Raw genomic sequence first — 20,495 nt, 5'->3', positions numbered from 1 at the left:
CATTTTATGATCACTCTCTTGATCTCTCCATCACTTGACATCTCCACCTCTTGATCCCTCGATCTCTAAATCTGTTTATCTCTCCATTTTTGATCCTTCGATCTCTTAATCTCTTCATCTCTTGACATCTCCATCTCTTGTTCCGTCCATCTCTTGATCCCAAGATCTTTTGATCTGTCCATCTCTTGATCTCTCCATCTCTTGATCCCTTCATCTCTTGGTTACGAGATTACTGATCCTAGGTCGATATTTTTTCTCCGCTGCTTTCATAACCAAGACACGTCCAGAATTAACTCTCACCGTTAATTTAAAACGAAAGTAAAATCAACTGAATCAACATTTACTAGCTTTAATATATTATTATCTTTTTATTTCAGGTCCAATGGAGAAACAGGCAACACCAATAACTTCAACAACATCATCAACAACGACAACAACACCTACAACGACTACAACAACAACACATACAACCACTACACCAACAACAACCACAACACCATCAACGACAACAACACCTACAACGACAACAACACCTACAACGACCACAACACCTACAACGACCACAACACCTACAACGACCACAATACCTACAACGACCACAACACCTACAACCACTACACCAACAACCACAACAACACCAACAACCACTTCACCAACAACCACAACAACAACTACAACATCAGCAACTACTACTACTACAAAAGCAACGACAGTGGATCCCGCGATACGGGGTAAGAAGATGACTTCTTTTTTCATTTAAACTGTCGGGTCTTAGTGTTCTTGATTGGTGTCTTTTATTATGAATGTCACTGGTGCCCCATCATCGGAAGTGTTTCCCATTGGCTGTCAGAAAACCCACTGACGTTACGTAGTCTGGAATGACGTAAGATAATAATTGCCTCCTTTGCATTTTTGCAACACATTTTTACTTGAAAAACGTGATGAGGTTTGTGCTAATTACTAGTGGGGCAACACCTTAAGGGATGTTGCAGATGAAATGAGAGACGAAAAGGACCACGATAACTCGTGATAATTCTCCAAAATATGTGCTATGCATATAAATGTACATGTATACGGTGCATACGTGCATGGAAATTAAATGAAAAATAACGCACAAGGGGTCATGTTACATATATCTCTGATCTATTTTGTCTGTATGAAGGAGTGTCGCAAAAGGGATATAACTCTTGCTTTTACTCTTAAAAGAGAGCGGTTTCATAAGCTTAGGAAACAATATCCAACAATTCAAAGTCATTTTACAATTTTAGTCTATTTGACCCCTGTGGCTGTGACTTTAAATGAAGGTCAAGGTCATTCTTTTGATCAAAATCAGAATTGGTAGCCCTTCAGCCCAGCATGCTGCAAACGTAATACATGTACCATGCATATGACTACATCAGACCAGTCAATTATTGATAGAGGAGTCATTTAAAGATTTAAGCTCATTTGACACTGTGACCTTAAATTAAGGTCAAGTCCATTTATTTGAACAAACTCTGTAGCCTTCCATTTGATTTCAGCATGTTACAGGCACTCCGAATTCAAAACTGGTAGTTTGATTCTTTTAAGACTTATCCTAACCTTGGGAAGATAGTCCGATTCTATTACAACTTACCAATTCTTCGGAAGGTAGCCTATTCTTTCACGTCTCATCCTAATCTTCGAAAAATATCTTAATTTCCTAACAAAAAGCACCTGAATGTACACATTCACATACCTTTTTGGTGAATAATGTATTTACTTGTTAAGATAAGATGCATTATTTTGTCTTAAGGTTACTTTCCCTAATAAAAGTAGCATTAGAATGACTATTTAATGTTTTGTATTCCTATGAAAATCTGCCTTGGGTATGGGTCTACCAAATTATTTTTCATCAATTCTACATACACTACTGTACATTTGTGGACCCTTTGACAGTGTGATATGAAGGTTTATTTATCTGAAGATGAATTATTTACTGAGGAATATTACATCTTAGGGTAAATTAACCTTCATATCACACTGTCTCCGGGGACAAACATTTTATTATATAACTCAGTGAAAGAGGAGCGGTTATACTAGAATTAAATATTTAGCATTATGCTTGGAAGTTTTGTGTTCTTACATGTACCCTGAAAATATGCATGTTCATGAATAAAAACTCCCCTATACTCATTTTATCAAAAAGAAACTGTTTTTCCTCATATAAATAAGAAAATGAAATTGGTAATAATAAACAATATCGTCCTCGTCGAACACTCAATCAAATTGGTAAAAATAAATAATATCGTCCTCGTCGAACACTCAATCCCTTACAAATACATACATTTTAGAGAACAAGATTAAACTGTTTAACATTGTTTTTATATCATATAATAGAGAATCACATAATTACACTGTAATGCTACACATTAAATTAATATCCAGAATTCATGTAATATGGATTGTATGACACCCAACAAGTTATTAAGAGGTACCGGGAAGTTTTGCAATGAATGTTAGCTGAATGCATGAAAGTGAGCAATCAGCCAATTACCTCCCCTTTCCTATTCCAGATGAAAATCTTATTTTATACCTGCAATTTTAACCACTCAGTACCCACAGCCCCTAACAAGCTACTCCATCTTTTTCACCTTCTGAATAATTTAAAACAGTGCGTTCTAATATACGTGACCAATACTGATGAAAGGACGGCAAAGAAAATTAACCAGAAAGTTGAAATTAAGGTGATTATAAAGTCATTTTGCAGGGACAAATATTATGCAATCATTGTGTGTTTGACTTAAGTGGTGTCTCGACATATTTACCACCAGCACACTACCTTTGGGTCACGAGTTTGAATCCCATGTGTGGTAGATTCCAGGTATTGACTGTTGGTCAGTGATTTTACTCTGGGTACTCCAACTTTCCTCTATCATCTCCTTAAATGACCTTGCAATTAATACTTATTCTGATATTCAATTTAGATATTATAATGGCATGACATTAACGATTTTGAAATGTCTTGAATATTAGGGGGCCGCGATGGCCAAGTGGTTAAGATGTCTCGACATATTACCACAAGTCCTCCACCACTGGGTCACGAATTCGAATCCCACGTGGGGCAGTTGCCAGGTACTGACCGCCGGTCGGTGGTTTTTCTCCGGGTACTCCGGCTTTCCTCCACCAACAAACCTGGCACGTCCTTACATGGCCGTGGCTGTTAATAGGACATTAAACAAATAAACCAATCTTGAATATTATAACCATGTAAAAGTCTGGGCCACGGTGGCCAAGTGGTTAAGATGTAAAGACATAATTATTACCACAAGCCTATAGCTAGCTCCACCTCTGGGTCGCGAGTTCAAATCCCATTTGGGGCAGTTGCCAGGTACTGACCACTGGTCGGTGGTTTTTCTCCCGAGTATTTTGGCTTTCCTCCACCAACAAACCTCACATCCTTACATGACCCTGGCCGTTAATAGGACATTAAACCACAGGTGTTTGTTTCTAATATAAGTATACGTTTGTTTTCTACCAAACTTTCATTCTTATGATGCTGAAGTGTTGACATGCAGTGGTTTTTGAGCTACCTATTAGAGCCCTGGCGTATTTATCGGAGGACACCACAGTGTCCGAACAGTTGAAATCTGGCTGTTTTCCGATGTTTCTGGATACCTAGTGACATTTATACGGCATGATTTATATTGTATCATATACCAAATTAAAGATAAATTATCTGGCTGTCGATTGAGAGTATTCATATTATCATATCCAATACTGTTGATTAATAATCATACTTTTTCTGAAATTGGGTAGTGTTATATGGCCGGACAAGTTACAAACCTTGACCCAGTATTATACTTATACTTATATTAGAAACGAACACCTGTGATTAAACTAATACTCATGTAAAAGTCTCCGCTATCCCTATTTGAGGTTATTTCATCAAAAAGAAACTTTTTTTCCTCATATTAATAAGAGATAATAATAAGTAGTAATTAGTAATAATAGACAATATTGGTCTGGCTAAACAAGAAATATGTTACCAATTACATACATTTCCATATATTGCCTATTCTTTTAATTGTATTAAGCATTATGCTAGAAAATGAACAAATAGACAAATTACCTCCCTTTATTCAATCCCAGTATTAAAAGACTTTTTATGTGAACATGTAAAGAATGAAGTATTTAATTGTAAGCAAACCTTTTCAAAGTCAGCTGTCATTTTTCATACGTTGAATGTATACATGCATCAGATTACAGCAGATATTGTCAGAAAACACTTGTAATTGATAAGATGTATAATTATAATGCTACTGAAAAAATTCTGAGGTGGGCATGGCTAGGTGTCCATCTTTCTAATTTTGTTCTTTCCCCTCTGAAACATGACATTTACGAGACCGCATTTCCAAGCGCTGACTGTTGGTTAGTGGTTTTTTTCTGTAGGACCTCTTTTGTACATCCGAATTCGAAACACATATATATTATTGTCAAGGATATGAAAATCAATTAACTAAATTCTTGGTACATAAGACACAGAAATGAACTATTTAGATACTTTTTTGTTATTATTTAGCCTTATTATTATAGCCTTTTCATGTTCAGGGGTCAATACTAACAGTAGCCTGGCAGCCCGGGGCTGATGAAAAAAAATCAGGCTGCCAAAATGTCAAAGTACAGTAGCCCTGTTATATTTCAGACATGTACTTTTTAGTTGAGGAAGATAAAATGGATGCTTTTAGATCTGCAAATTCAGTACCAAAATTCAAAATGCCGGAAATTGAATATAGAAATTGTTCCCCGTCCCGGAGGAAAATCATCCCAACCTACATGTACTCCATTATATACTGCTCGCGCCTTTTTCCACAAATTAGAGAACATTTTTTTATAATAAATTTTTAATATAAAAAAAAAATCAATTAGCCTAAAAATTCAGTACAATTAATTTTTAAAAAAACCTGTTGTTAACTATGCCCCCACCCCCTCCCTCCATTCTAAGTAAACAGTAACTTACAAGGCAATGTACATACATGTAGGGTATGTGTCATACTAAGTGCATATAATGTTAATCATATCCATTGTCAAACTACCAGATTTTTCAGGTTTGTCTTCTTTAGTTGTCACTTTATAAGCCTGTATTCATGATATTTGGTTTACAGTTATCTCTTGTCTGACATTGTTGCATGGACGTGTCATATGCTCGCGCGATCGGTAAGTCTATTTTTAGACTGCAGACGAAAACAGCTGACAACAAATCATGTGTCATCTTAACTATATTAGCAGTAGGTAGCAATTAAAACATTTATAATCAAGCAATATATTAGGAGAAACATATTCAAACGGCATCTGTCTCAGAGTCTACACAATAGACTGTCAATTTACGAGTTATTTTTTATTCATATCTAACTGTTACACGTATGATTCAGTCGCTGTCATGATCAGACTCGGTACTGCAGTAACGTTAGGCCTACGCCAAAAACAATTATAACGGACAACAGCAACCTCAAATATAATATAAAGATACTAACATCCGCCGATCGTGATATAGCCTAACAAGTAAAATACACAACTAGGCCTACTTACCTGATATTGACGATTGTAACTTGAAAAGCGAGGCGGCTTTCAACATCAACACAAACCGGTTCAAACCGGATACACAAGTGACACAACACATTCCTCCTACCAGATGGCGCTTGCCGTTGGCATTTCTTTGTGCGGTTGAATGCCCAAAACAACACACACTTCCCAAATTCACGCAATCCCCAATATATACTTGGATATCATTGCAAGACTTGTAAAACGTTTTATAAATTTAAGTAATTATTTCATAAAATAAACAGAATTTTTCATTAATACGACCCATTTGTGAATGGTTCACTCGTCGATTCAATCGTCAGAATAGCTTTGAAGGAAGGCGGCCCAAGTCCCAAAATATCTCGTCTGCCGTGGAAATTTACTGAGAACCTGTAAAATACCACCAATTTCCAAGACCGTCTTGTGGTCGTTCTTTATAATATTTTCAAAAACCAAAATTATCGTTTTGTTCAGAATTACTTGTACTAATAATGTGTAAAATCTCAATTTGTCAACTATGAGCGTTTGTTTGCTAGGACGAATTTAACAGAAACTAGCGATGAAAATGTCGATTTTTGCCTGTTTGACCCTAAATTTCTCCCTCAAATGAATTTTCGCAGAGTCAACAACTATCTCAGAAGATAGATCACGCCTGGATTTACTTAACTGTAAAATATCATTAAAAACTTTCTGTCAATTTCCTTATTACCCAACTTGCGGTTATAAGCGTGTTGGTAGGTTAAAATCGTCGTGGTTAACATTCGTTCCGAAGGAACGATAACTCTGTTATCGCACCTTACGTCTCTCATTTCATATAAGATAAACATATAAAGATGAAATTTGTCACAAAGTTGTAATTTCTGCTGGAATAAACTTGTAAAATGTCCCATAATTTTTTCTCTGTGACGTTGTTATTATTAACAGCTTTCTTTGTGTGTTTGTCTAAGCAACGAAGCAGGGGACATCTTGTTGTTTTAGTGAAACTCCGTATGTGTGTATTACCCTGGGTGTCTGTTTGCGAAGGTCGGCTACATAACTTGTTGATCTCAATTATTTTTTGTTTAATTTCACAGTGAAATATATATGCGTAGGCATTTCTCCAGAAAACAATATACAACTGCGGATGAGTACAATTGAGTTAATTCTGTACCAAACGTATAAAGTAGATTCTTTCAGCGTGTCAAAATGTCGTGATATTTATCTTAAGATTAAAAGATGTGAAATAAAAATATTAGATTTTAACGATAAGACTTCAAACACATGAATTATTTACATTTTCTAATTATTCCACCGATCAAATCATCTCCAGGCCGCGAGTTAATTACCCATGTGAGGCATTTGCCTGGTACAGACCATAGGTCGATGTTTTTATTCCGGGGTACTTCGATTTTCGTAAACCTGACACGTCCTAAAGATACGTAAAAGTGAACTACTTATCTCTTTACTGATGGTTCAAAGATTGCAATACTGACTAAAGTGTTTTCTGGATTTTTTTCTGAATGTTTGTTTTCTTTTGCAGATGATATTTCGCTATACAGCTTAAACGCCCTGGTTTACATCATATGCAGAACATGCGTTAAAAAACAACAAAAAGTGACAGGTTCTAAAGACTTTCAGAAGTGTATCCAGGAATTTTGCCCTCATTACAAACCCGGTATGGTTCATTTATGAAAAAATCACCTTTTTAAGGTTTTTCTGTGGGTACAATCTTTTTTGTGATTCAATATTTAGACTAAATGTAGATTTTCTATGTGGTCACATAAAATTCTAATATATAAAAAACTGTTGTTTCCAAAATAAAATTCTTCATTGTGTAAAACAATAAGTTGCTACATTAAAAGGAACAAGTACATGTACAAAATTAATTTCCTACCATTGGTGAACTCGCTCACAAAAAATTATCTTCCATTAGGAGTTCATGGGTTTTCTCTCAAGATTCTAATGGCAGGCGTTCGGACAAAATCCAATACACATTGAAACCTGTAGAGAATATGTTTGATATTAAATAGTATACAATAAAACATGGTTATAACAAAACGCTAACAAAGAATTCATGACTATAACCAAGGACGTACATGAGAAGGATAAGTCACACTGGGTTTTGGGGAAGTCCAAGGCAGGCGCTTTTGTGTTTGTGCACTGACCGTGACGTTGGGCGACGACTGATTTTCCTTTGATATCCGCCGGCGCAGCCTTTGATGTAGCTTGCGGGTGCGAGGGTTACCGTCTTACTTTCTGAAGCGGTGCCGTCATTTCATGAGCTGTCGATCTTTTTTAACGAAAATTTAAGACATATCCTCTAAATATTCCGTCTTTAAAGCAAGTAATATACGTCATGAAATTTAATAAACTTTACAATGGTGTTTCGTTTGACTCGATAAGACAAGTATTTGTTGAGAAAAACGGTTTTTATTCCCGGTTCATAGGCGTCTCGCGTGGTGTTTAGTAATGTAAAGAGACAGTCACGAATCCTTCTCACTTATAAATCCTTGCTATAACATAGTAATTTGCGTGCCCCATCAAGATTACTATAATATGTTTTTTTATAATAGTATATAACTAACTATGTTTATAACGAAGCGATATCATTGATCCCCATCGGTTCCTTATAACCGAGTTTTACTGTACTGTTATGGTTAAAGTTATAATACACGGATGTTATGTTTTTCAGATTTAACACGACCAGCCAACAGCGAAGGTATGAATGATTTAATTATTAAAATTGTATACAGTTACACTGTTCTGCACATTCAACGCAACAATTTGACTAGGTGGCTAGAGCAATGATACGTCGGTGTTAAATTTATTGAAATTCAAACAGCAGTTATGCAAATTGGTCATCTTAAATACATATTATTTAAGGAGGTGATTCCAGTTCAATGGTTTGCTAAGTTACACACTCATTGATACATTTGATAAAGTCTATGCATTACTCTTCAATATTTGTTATGATTATAAGTGATTAAATGTGATTTCAGTTCCATTTGGACATATATATATATAACAAAACGTTTTGTATTCAACCTTTTGATGTGTATTTAATTCCAACGGTAAACGTGAACTGGAAAGGATATTCAACTAACGGTTTTTTTTATTAAAAGCTTTTTTGTTTCAAAAACAAGTGTTTATCGTTCAACGGTTAAGTAATGAAGGTCAGTTGCTGTAGAATGCCGCTCATGGTAGATAGGTGATAATGACATCAGTTATATCATGTATCTCATACTTTCTCTACAGTGAATTTATTTTTCTGTTGACAACAACAATACGGAGGTATTTACAAATAACCAATATTATTTCTCACCTTCAGGTCGACGTCAGTTATTGTGATGATGCGCTAACAGATAACACAAACATTGACTTGACGAGAAGTAAACAATTTACACGTTTGATTTACCCTGCTGATTTCAATTTGTTTTAGGATTGGTTCCTTCAATAGCAATACCTTTACAATGTGCGTTAGCTGAATACGACGCAAATATCTCACACATGTTAACATTATGTAAGTATTTGAAATGTGTATACATGTTGAAATATCATCAAATTCATGAATTTACAGAAGCGTATACTTTATGATTTTATATCATTTTCGAACATATGGTGTAACTAGCATCCGTAATTATGGTAAACAGTGTTCATTTAGCTAGAGAGCTTTGAATATTGACGGATCACTAACTGTCAATCACACCGTGCGTGCCTTTGCATTTTGTATTGTTTATGTTACGATGTTTGTTCCGACACTGAATAGGTACATGTACACTTGTGTTTGGAAGCACGTTGCATGGCTACATAATTGTTGCAAAAATAGCAAAAGAAGTAGCAAAAATAATTACAAAGAAGTAGCAAAAATAATTACAAAATAATATATAATATTTTTAATACATTGTAACGTGTTTTCATACTATAATTCATGGTACTCTTCTCAAAGTTTTTATTGATTTGTTATGCAGTCCAAAGTTCACAAAAAAACTAAGCAATTTTGCAGTAAACACCCTATTAACTCCCTAGTCGGTATTTGCATATTAAAAATTTCGCTGCCTATGCGGGTAGGTATTGATTTTGACGTCATGTGTTTGCGAGCGCAACGTCATGCATTGAATAGAAAATGACTTGAAATGCGCACACATAATGATGACGTCAAAATGGATACCTTCCCACAAGGGAGGTAACTCTGTGATATACAAAGACGGATTACAATGTGTATATTAATTACTTTAAAATGAACTAATCAACTATTCATTTTTTAGGTCAGGACGAGTCGAGGATACAGGAGTACATCTACTATGGTATCTGCTATAGCTGTGTGATATTAGGAGGACATACTCTATGCGATCTGTATTGTCTATATTAGATACAACTAGCTCAATACTGTTTTAAAACCAATATTTCACTTGCATTTGAAATTATAACATCGTATCAATTTCTGTTATTTTCATATTTTTACCTTGGCGAATATATAAATGTTTAATTATTTAAGAACATATTGAATGAACAAGAAATAATTGTATTGAGTCTGCTACAACATCGTCGTGATAGCTTTATATCGATAACGTGCGATTTGATGCTTGTCTGTGAAGCAATTGCATTTGTATACTATGATAAATCCAAATAATTTAAAACTTATAATAGTTCCTTTGTTGTAGAAAGAGAATAAGTATTTATTGATCCGATACAAACGACTAGCGTGAATACAGCATAATTTTGTACATACTTAAGTAGGCAGTGATTTTATTTAATCAATATATTATTGCCTGAAATTATTCATATTTACAAACGCACACTGGCACAAAGCATAAACTTGTTTATAAAAGTAATATTTATACGAGAGTTCTTTTCGTAATGTTATTCTTGAATACAATATTATACAATCAGCAATCGTACATGTCTTGACCTTCAGTTTCCGTCTTAGTTTTCAGTTCTGGACTGCCATGTTCATATACCTGCATGTTATGCACAATCATCACAATTAGATTATATAATTTAAAATAGGTTTAAATAAGATAAAAAAATGAGACTAGATCAGATTTTCTGAGAAAATGATGATGCAAACGTTATTAGTGATTGTGTTGGACTTTGGTCTGAATCAGAAAAAAACCCAACACTGAATATCAAACTTCCTGGCGATTATTTTGTTTCGGACACCAAACTTGTTAATGATCTATAACTCTCGTTGATCCTGTTTCCTGGGAAATGCGTGTCACTGAGGATGCAGATTTCTTCCTATACATTTTCCTACAACAGGATGCCAACCAGGAATTCCTCGCACTTTTCCGTACCAATTCCAAGTTGGTTGCGTAGATTAGCGGATTTAGAACACTGTTTAAGATGCCAATTCCGAGCAGATAGGTAAAGATGACATTTTCAGACATACGTGGACTAAGGGTTTCCTCGATGTTTGTTGTATATACGATCAGGATGAAGATTCCTAAAACATAGGTATTTGGATATTTTGTCAGAATTATTAAACATATTTGTTTTTCATTTCGTTATATTTGATACGCAGCTTTTGAACAATTATGACTTTGTTTTGATATCCTTTTATCGCTTCAAGTCCAATTGCAGTTTTTTAAGTATTTGATTTCAGAGAAGCGAGTAATTATCGTGTGATTTATTTTAGCGCCTAAATAAAAACTTTGTACTGCTCAGGTAATGTAGATCAATGTCATGTTACAATATCAGATGTGAACTACACTTAAACAATAAAACATTGGTATAAAATGAATTTTAATATTTCGTTTATTCCGGAAATTGAAACTCGAAAGGTATCAATGTTTTATTCATAGTATATACTATTTTAATCATAATTGTTTAAATGTTTTTAAATATCAATTATGATACCAATGTCACAGGTGTAATGACATTTCATTCCTTAAAATAAATAATTATTTCATTTCTATTGTATTTTGATAGTTATGATGTCATACTTCTTAACGCCTTTTTCGAAGAGCAACATTTTAAGAAAACAAACATCATACATTATACAAGTAAAACCATTCCTGAGCACTGTATTTCTACATTGCACCAACATAATTTGTGCGGTTTTTTTTATTTAAGGTATGTTATAATGGTCCTCAACGGTGTATGAATAAAACGAGGACTTGGTTGACGTCATCATGTTGTAATTTTTAACTCTTGTTCTCTTTGATATATCTTTCCTTTCTTAAAAAAGAAATAATGAAATGCAAGTTAAGTTTGCAGTGATCAACGCATATCTAGTTATGTTTTTAATGTTTGCGATTTCGCGAGTTACATTATTATGATCACGGAAATTTGGTCCACGAACAATTGATAAATATGTGAAGCATTCTTAAAGTGAAATCGCAAAAAAAAAAAAAAAAAAAAAAAAAAAAAAAAATACGAACATTTTTACCCTCGAAAATATAAGTAATATAATCAATCTTACCTACACGTTGGCGAGTTTTTTGATAGTTTTATAGTGATGAATTGCACCGCGAATGTTATCGTGGTTTTTTTTAACTTTTGGGTTATATCTGGTATCTACAAGTAACCTTAGTAACGCCTCGTATGTAATCACTAACGACATGCTGATGATGTATTTCATGTGTTAGAGCTTCAACTTACATATTTTTCCCACCCATTTGTATCCAAAGGTTTTACGTTGAAATGTTATGATACATGCATTCCCAGACCCACACCATTTGCAGAGTGTATCAGTATCGAAAACAAATAGTAGATATACGGGTGATCAGCTTTTAGTTAGAGGTTAAGCCATTCGCCTTTCACATAGTCGACCGGGGTTCGATCCGCGGCACAGACGTGGAAAGGTCATGCGTCACCTATTCGATCACAAATGTTTTCTCCGGGCACTCCGGTTTTCTTCTATCCGACACCTCACGCGCATACATCCGGGCTATCGAAATATAATGTATGTCTTTTTTCGCAATCGGTGTCAAATGAATACGTTACTAGTTCCAAAGGCGTTATGATATATTCACTAAATGCCCCAAAGAAAACATTGTTGATTAGTTTGCAATTCAGATAAATAATGTATTAATTTAATTATTTATTTTTTAATACTATGAATCTAATAAAATATTTATATTTACTAACTCAGTGTAATAACTAATTGTCAGGGCCTACAACCTATCAAAGCATCATATCACATAAACTTCCACTTAGTAAATTTTAATATCTTCAAATACATGGAGCAACGCAAAATGTTATTTTATCATACATAGATATATTTATGCGTGTCATATATATTTCTTTCCGTTTTAAGTTATTCATTGAATATGAATTTCTCGATTGGACTTCTATTTATTTTATTTGGATATAATCACTTTTTATCGTTCTGATATTAAATAAAAATTCAAATAATTTTCTAAAGCTTGCTTCCCTGACATAGAATCCTATTTAAATGTACACTTACCCACTGGACTCCAGCATAGCACATAGGCGCCGACAATAATCACGGCCATTTTAACCGCTTTCCACGGATGCCGTGAAGACGCAACCTCTCTGGAATGACATTCCAAAGACTTGATAGCTTTTAAATGAGCCAATGATGTTTTTGCTATTCTTATGTATGCAAAAAGCATTATCAGGAAAGGCAAGGCAAATAGGACAATAACAAACGTAATGTAACTCTGTTCCATTGTGCCAAAAAAGTTACAGATTTGCAAAATGTCTTCGGTATTCCAGCCGAAAAACGGACAAGATCCGATTCCGAGAGCGACTACCCAGAGAACAGTAAGGAGTTTTTTTACCCTCCCTTTTGAAAAATGCCTGATGTATTTGAAGGGATGCTGTATTTTGAAGTAGCGATCAAATGTTTGAACAGCCAATGACCACACAGAGGCTAAGTTCACTGCGATGAAAAATCCTTCTCTCATTACACATTCCACAAATATCTTAAATTGCAGAATGTTATATACGACGTCATAACAAACAAATAAGCCGATAAGAAGATCCGAGACTGCTAAATTTGCAATGAATTGATGTGTTTGCTCCAATTTTTCTCTGTGGGTATATAATATCCAAAGAATCCATGAATTCAGCGACATTATGACAACTCCAACAAGCGTGAGAGCAACATTGATAAGGATATCCCAGTGGGTTAAACAATAACAATTAGACCAGCAGACTATCTCTGTAGTGCCGTTTGAACACATTTTCCTCTATCACAAAGCGTCACAAAATAAGTCATCAGCTAACACTTAGTACGTATTACAATGGAATACAATGCACAATACGAATTAAAAACTTATCAGATCTAGTGAGTACATTTGTACCTGTTGTTACTAGTATATTTCAACAGATCGCGAACATCACAACGAGAAACTCACAACGAGAAAATGTCCCGTACATTTTCGTGACTGATTTCGTACGCTGTCATTTAAATATCAAAAAATGCAAGACACACTTAAGCGCGGAGAAAATTCTGATGCAGCAATAGGCACGTTTCGATTATGTATGGTACGTAACTTTTGGCTCCGTAAGCTATCCATTATAAGAGATCGTGATGATAGGTTTCATATGTTGGTGTTAATCACATGCAGTTTCAAACCAATGGTGTATGCAACAACATGCGCATAGTTTGAACCTCTGACATGTGGAAAGACATGCCTTAAATCATTTGCGCCTTACCTTTTATCGGTATGTACGTTTCAATTTGACTCTGGCATTTACAAATCAGGTTTAGTTATGAACATAACCGTCAATGACGATGACATTTCGGTGAAGTATGTGGATGGATGGGGAGGGGGCGCTGTTTTAATAGATTCAATGTATACAAACACAAAGCAATTGTTGTGGAGAATTAATGTAAATGTTTAGAACAAACGTTACTCGCCTCAGAGTTTGCAAGATAGATTTAGATAGGTATTTATCAAAATTAAATCCATAGTAGTATACTGTAAACCTCTTTTATGAGATTCAAATTTTCGGGTAATTTCACGAGAACTTAAACGCAAATCCAAATATTCCGAAAATAATGCTATAAAATATAAATACATAATCTAAATACACTTTATTTCGTCGTAGAACCCGTTCACCGGGTACTTAACACACTTTGGATGCTAATTAAATTATTTGAAGATACATGTATATTAAAATAAACGACAATTCGAAATACAGTATACATGGAACGTTGTTTTCAATCGCAGATAGAAACTGGACATTAATAAAAAATGCATCATCGCATTCCAATTAAAGTTTTTTTTAATCTTTCATTGTAATACATAACAAAATTAGTGTTCGGTATTTTTTGCTAACAATGGAAGTGTTCTTTACAATCAATTTGAAACTAACATTAACTGATAAATTGATACGGCATAGGAATTGCGTGAAAAATAAAGCCTTCCAACCTTCGCAAAAGACCTCTTGATTATTTGTGACATTCTTCCTACGCATCTTCCTGTTGTTTGTATTGCGATCGGCATGGAAAATGTTTGTATCATGATTATTTGCTTTACCACATAGGAAGAAATGACGTCCTTAGTCTTGATGCGGTTTCCTCATGGAGAGCTCTTCAGGGAGTGTACTGTAAAAGAAATCACTGATACCAATTGTTTGACCACGTGCAAGTTATTGTTCAATTGTATCTACTTAATGTCGGAGCAAGTGTCGTAGCTTTCGCAATAAAAAATGTAAAGGCACGTGCTGTACCTGAATTGATTGAATAAAGGCTATATGTAAAGAAAGTAGTGATCTAATTAAAGAAAAAAAATGAAGTAGGAGCTCCAGAGAAGAGAAAATGGTCCATGGTTCATAATTATGGACTTCCGACATAAGGTGCAGTTAAAATTAGCATTGTACTTTTTAAAGAATCATGATGGACACAACCAAACTTCAAATTATATTAGAAAACAATTATCAATTGCACAATTGATTAATTTTCATTTCTGTTGTGGGAATGATATTGCAAAACAGGGTTTTGCCAGGTCTTTGTAGGGTCTGGTAAAAGAACCCATTCCCAACTGAAAAATAGCACTGTTTTTCCCAAATTTAGTCCACATTTTCCCAATTATGGTAGAATTGAGTTAAAAACCCCAAATAATGTGAAAAGCTAAGACAATAACATAAATATGTCTTGTTAAAATTGAAGGCATTAAGCAAAGATCAAATATTTTTTCCAGAAATTTTCAAAATTGGAAAAAAAATATTAAAGTTATACTTTTATATTTGACCAGTTTTGAAAAACATCAATTTAATTTTCCCAATATTTGCTTGGGGTCCTTTTCCCAAAATAGCTGGCAAAAACCCTGCAAAAGTGCCATGTCGAACCAGGTGTAATGATAGCACTAGATGATTGACAACAACCTGAAAAAACACCCTTCTTAATTAAGTCTGTCATAGACTTTAAAAGAAGAAGTGTCAAAACAAATGGCATAAGTGTCTGTAAGAGTTATCTTTCTTCAATAGTTCGCGCTTTGGAAGTTATAAATCAAATTTTGTTCATTTAGAAAAGTAAGATGTTAAAACGCAAAAAGGAAAGAGTGTTTCTACACCAATGAACAATTTATTCACTCCGAATGCATATTAATCGGGAGGGGATCTAATATCAACAATTATCGAAATTATAGAAATAATATCTCAAGAGCATATAAGGGCTTGTAAAGTGTTACATAAAAGCCATTCCCGGAAAAAAGAGACTAGTATTATAACAGTTATCGACCTATTTTCAGGTGGATACGGCGAGTTATCAACCCTCGAAAATTATATAACCCTCGGCCTCCGGCCTCGGGATATATCACTTACTCGGGTTGATAACTCACCCTATCCACCTGAAAATAGGTCGATAACTGTTTTATTATATGACATATACAGGATATTTACCCGGCTATTCAAAAAGATTTTACTACAATAAACAGGATGATATTTGCAAATATTCTTTTTACAAAAGTAGTTTATGAAATCCATTACATGTAGTAAATGGTAAATATCCAAATGCATCTTGCTAATGTTTTAGACTGGTACGTAGAACCGGAATATTTTATCGATGCATCAACTGCCCGTCTGGCATTCTTGAACGTTTTCCATAAATTGAAGTTCGCAGTTGATCACCGTTGATCGCAGTAAACTTGCTGTCTTCCGCCATATATGTTGCCGACTATAAATATGACGTCACAATAGATTATGCCGACGTCATTGAATGAGGGAAACTCCCGTTACGCTATATTTGGGTACGACTCGACGTCAAAAGTGAATATGACGTCACATCTAAAGGGTGTTTCCCTCGATCTATTTTTGACATAGGTAACTGGACTCGCGAGAGGTATCTGGACCGAGTCCAGTAATCTCGCGTGCATTTCGCCGCCGATTTTGGGGTTGATATCGCAGTTGATGAATACTTCTGAGAAACGTATCTGCCAATCAAAATACAGCAAAAGCACCAGTCATATAATAAAATAAAATGATAAAAAAGAAATCATTGCTAGATAACAGTAAGGGATTCAGTTTTATATTTTATTAGGATTTAAGCAACAGATTTGTTCATGCAAATAAATGTATGTTTATTTTTACAGAGGTAGACAGGATATTGTCATAACACTATAGCTTCATTGCGCTTTATTCAGAGCGCTTTTCATCTACCTAGTTCTAGTACATAGCAATATATCGAGGAACGAAGGATAAAGTGAAGGGAGTTATATTAATCGCCTCGAGCTATAGTGTAAACTACATCAAATCAATTGTTTGGTACAACTATTAAATAAAATCTTGCCATTTGTAACACTTCTTCCAAACATTACCGTGTCGTTGTATTTTCGTCGACAAGTATTGTTAATAACGTCATATACTTTCACAAGTTGTCGTTTTTTGTCTTGTTTGCGACTTTATCAAGGAGGAAACTAGCCTCCATTTGTAACGTGAATGAAGTACACATGTATGAAAAAAATTCGGATACCGACCGGTGTTTTTGAGTTACAAGCCTATTAGTGATTCGAACACTGATTCTTTAGCAAACGGTGCGACATCCAAACGATCTGGGCTACACAAACTTGATATTAAGATTTGTTCTGACATCAATTCACACGGAGTCTGGATGAATTAAAATTATTTTCTCATTTTTTCGGCACGACCGCATCGGAGGACAACTTTTTGTGAATATGATTAAAGTTGTATTTCATTATACTGAATAAAATGAAACATAATACAAGTGAAGCTGGTCCTCTGATGCGCTCTATGTGAGAAGAAAAAAAGTCACATATCGCACGATGATACGACTTAGTGGTCATTAAATAAGTTATCAACAAAAACAACGAAAAAAATGCAATGGTTATTATGAAAAGTTTTATTAGTTTTTGTACACGTTTTGGGAAACTACGGTATATTGCTGTTGAGTCTCAATGTAATAATGAAACTCAATCTCAACGATTCAAAAACTGTCTGTTCAGATTCATTTAGTCGTTTAATCGTTCATAGATTTGGCGTCACTTTCTCATTTCTCGGCACGTAGGAGTTATCTTTCTTTAGCAGGTCGATGTGTTCACGTTGATTATAAAACTTATCTATACAGTTCCAGAATAAATGCATGACTAAGACAAAATTGCAAGGCAAATTAAAGACTAAAGATAAAAAGCTTGATATAAAAAATAATTGGTGGAAAGGAAATAAAAATCTATGAGATAATGCGACATTTAAAATGGGTAGCTGGTTGAGTATTATATAAATAGCGTGAACGAATGAACAGGTTTTTAAAACAAACTAGACTTAAAATAACTCTTAAATATAATAAATATAGATGGAAGTACAACAATTTGAAATAAAGTATCTTTAAATTTACTTAGTGAACAACCATAATATGGTATATAAAGAACACAAAGCGAGTAAAAAAAAGCATTGCACTCCCGATTTTCAGGAAAAAAAGTGGCGACTTATACTCCGGAAAATACAGTACGCATTACTGAAAAATTGTATTAATGAAGAGAGCATAAAAACCTATCATTACAACATATTTCAATGATATACATAATGAGAGAAAAAAAGAAATATAAAGAATAGGATAAAACTAATAATAAAAAAAACACTTTGTAAACATTAAAACACTTTAATGTAGAGTAAATAAACAATACTTTACACTACAATATTGTTTAATAATAAAAAAGTAACAAGATATGTAAGGAATGGAATGTTCGTGTGGAAGAATACTCTGACAAATACATCATCATGATAAAGGTATCAGCAAGGGAGTGGTACCGATTACGGATAAACAGTGTGCTCCGAAGTGTATATAACAGTTATTTATTGTTATTAACACAATACAAGAAAATTCGTGGCCTTGGCAGCAGGGGTTTTGTTTTTCACCTTCCTTTTGTTTTCTATCACACGATATTATACGCAGGAGTTATAACAATCCATATATACAGTATATATACGAGGATAAGTCACCAGATGTTACCGCTACATCCCACGCTAAAACATAACAATAGCTTACAAAACAACAATGGACGTGTGTATTTGAACGTACACCAGTAAGGTTACATTTAATTATACTGGGATGAACATTAAAAGCATAAAGCGTTTTCTTCGTTGGTAAATATACCCTTGAAGGACAAATATTAGTCAGGGTAATCAAATCTTCCGTATATCAACAAACCAGAAAGAAATAAAATGTACCAATTTTATCAACACAAATATATAATATTTCGTCTTACTTGTACAACAAGTTGTCTATCAATTCGTTATTTATCTATCGCGATACGGAAGATTTCCACCCGCCGATCGCTGGGTGATGGCTGACCCAATAGGGACCTATTTTCGTCAGGGGGCTGTTCTAAGCTTATAACGAAAATTGAGGTAATTCCAAATAAATTTTGACCACCGCTTGTGACATCGTGTTTAAGCTGAAAATTTCTTGTTGTTGAACAGACACGTGAGTTCCGGTACTTTATTCAGTGCACGTGGACAGTCAAACGCTGACGGTAGTGATTTAAAGTTTCGTTTTAAATGGACTTAAGAAAATACCTTCATTTTGAGGTATATTGCTACATCGTTTTTATAAAATCACTTGGTTATAGCATGACAAATCTTCTTGATCAAATCTGCTTTGACAGACGACACTCTTTATGAAATCAAGCGATTGTTCATGAGATATAAGCAAAATTGTAAACATGACGAAAACAGGTCCCTGACGAATTTAGGGCACTTGACCATTTATATATATATATTTGAAAAATCAATATTATCAACATGATGAGATTAATAAGGGAAAAACAGACAGGCAATAAACAAAAACAAAAACAGATTTAATACTGGTAAAAGTTATGTATTAATATTGTAATCCTGCTTGTTCTTTATATTAAAAACATTCATTATTCAATTCTCGTTTTTAACTTTTGATGTGTTTTTGTAAAAGTGTTTTTACATACTGAAAATACATTAAGATGACGAAAAATATATATCACTAACATGAGAAAAGACGCAAAAAGTCGTAGTGACCTTGATGGTACATAACGAGTTTGACCGAATTATAATCCTGTTTATCTAAACCCCACTTAGTCACATGCCGCACAGATAGTTATACAAGTAAACACTAGACGATCATTCATACAAAATGTATGTATACACATAAACCTCGAGCCTCGCGCCAACCAGGCTTTCCTGTCATCGTATTGGCTGGCTGATCAATATAAGACCATCCCACAAATTAGATATGTTATGTACGCCTCGGCTTTCTTCGAAGACTCAGTACTAGAAATTAGAAATTCCTATTCCAAATCTCGAAAAGTACCATAATATATGATTCTACAAAGTTTAGATTATAAAATTATTTACCAAATTCTCTCTTTCGGAGGGTGAAGTTTGTGTTTACAAGAGCTGACTTCGCTGCACCAAGCGACAGCCTTCACAACAGGAAGTGGGTCGATTATGCGCACGTGGTTTTGTTTGACAACTCAAGGTCATGACGTCAGAAATCTAAATATGAATAGAAGTGCTACACCCAGTGGATCATGGCGATTTTCTGTATGAATCACCTTACAACGTCTCATTTTATTGGT

General features: G+C 34.4%; 1 protein-coding gene and 1 long non-coding RNA gene across 3 annotated transcripts in view; one reads left to right on the top strand and one right to left on the bottom strand.

The window, feature by feature from the left end:
• LOC138316657 (uncharacterized) overlaps window positions 1–10,845 on the top strand; it is a 26,540-nt gene extending 15,695 nt beyond the window's left edge. Inside the window, exons 12-16 of the mRNA XM_069258332.1 lie at window positions 378–731; window positions 7,058–7,192; window positions 8,210–8,236; window positions 8,957–9,037; window positions 9,783–10,845. Coding sequence (XP_069114433.1) covers window positions 378–731; window positions 7,058–7,192; window positions 8,210–8,236; window positions 8,957–9,037; window positions 9,783–9,886 — 701 coding nt within the window. The 3' untranslated portion in view covers window positions 9,887–10,845. The remainder of the gene's footprint in view (window positions 1–377; window positions 732–7,057; window positions 7,193–8,209; window positions 8,237–8,956; window positions 9,038–9,782) is intronic.
• Window positions 10,829–20,495, bottom strand: LOC138316676 (uncharacterized). Of its 2 annotated transcripts, XR_011207659.1 has the most exons (4): window positions 20,272–20,495; window positions 14,862–15,037; window positions 12,926–13,014; window positions 10,911–10,960 (listed from the first exon to the last, which is right to left on the bottom strand). It is a non-coding gene; the product is annotated as an uncharacterized lncRNA (long non-coding RNA). The 2 variants fall into 2 exon arrangements; XR_011207660.1 differs by lacking the exon at window positions 12,926–13,014 and having other exon boundaries at window positions 10,829–10,960.

Source organism: Argopecten irradians, chromosome 1 (assembly GCF_041381155.1).
Source record: "Argopecten irradians isolate NY chromosome 1, Ai_NY, whole genome shotgun sequence".
Taxonomy (NCBI): domain Eukaryota; kingdom Metazoa; phylum Mollusca; class Bivalvia; order Pectinida; family Pectinidae; genus Argopecten; species Argopecten irradians.
The sequence above is the reverse complement of the archived record's forward strand: the minus strand, read 5'-3'. Positions and strand labels throughout refer to the sequence as shown.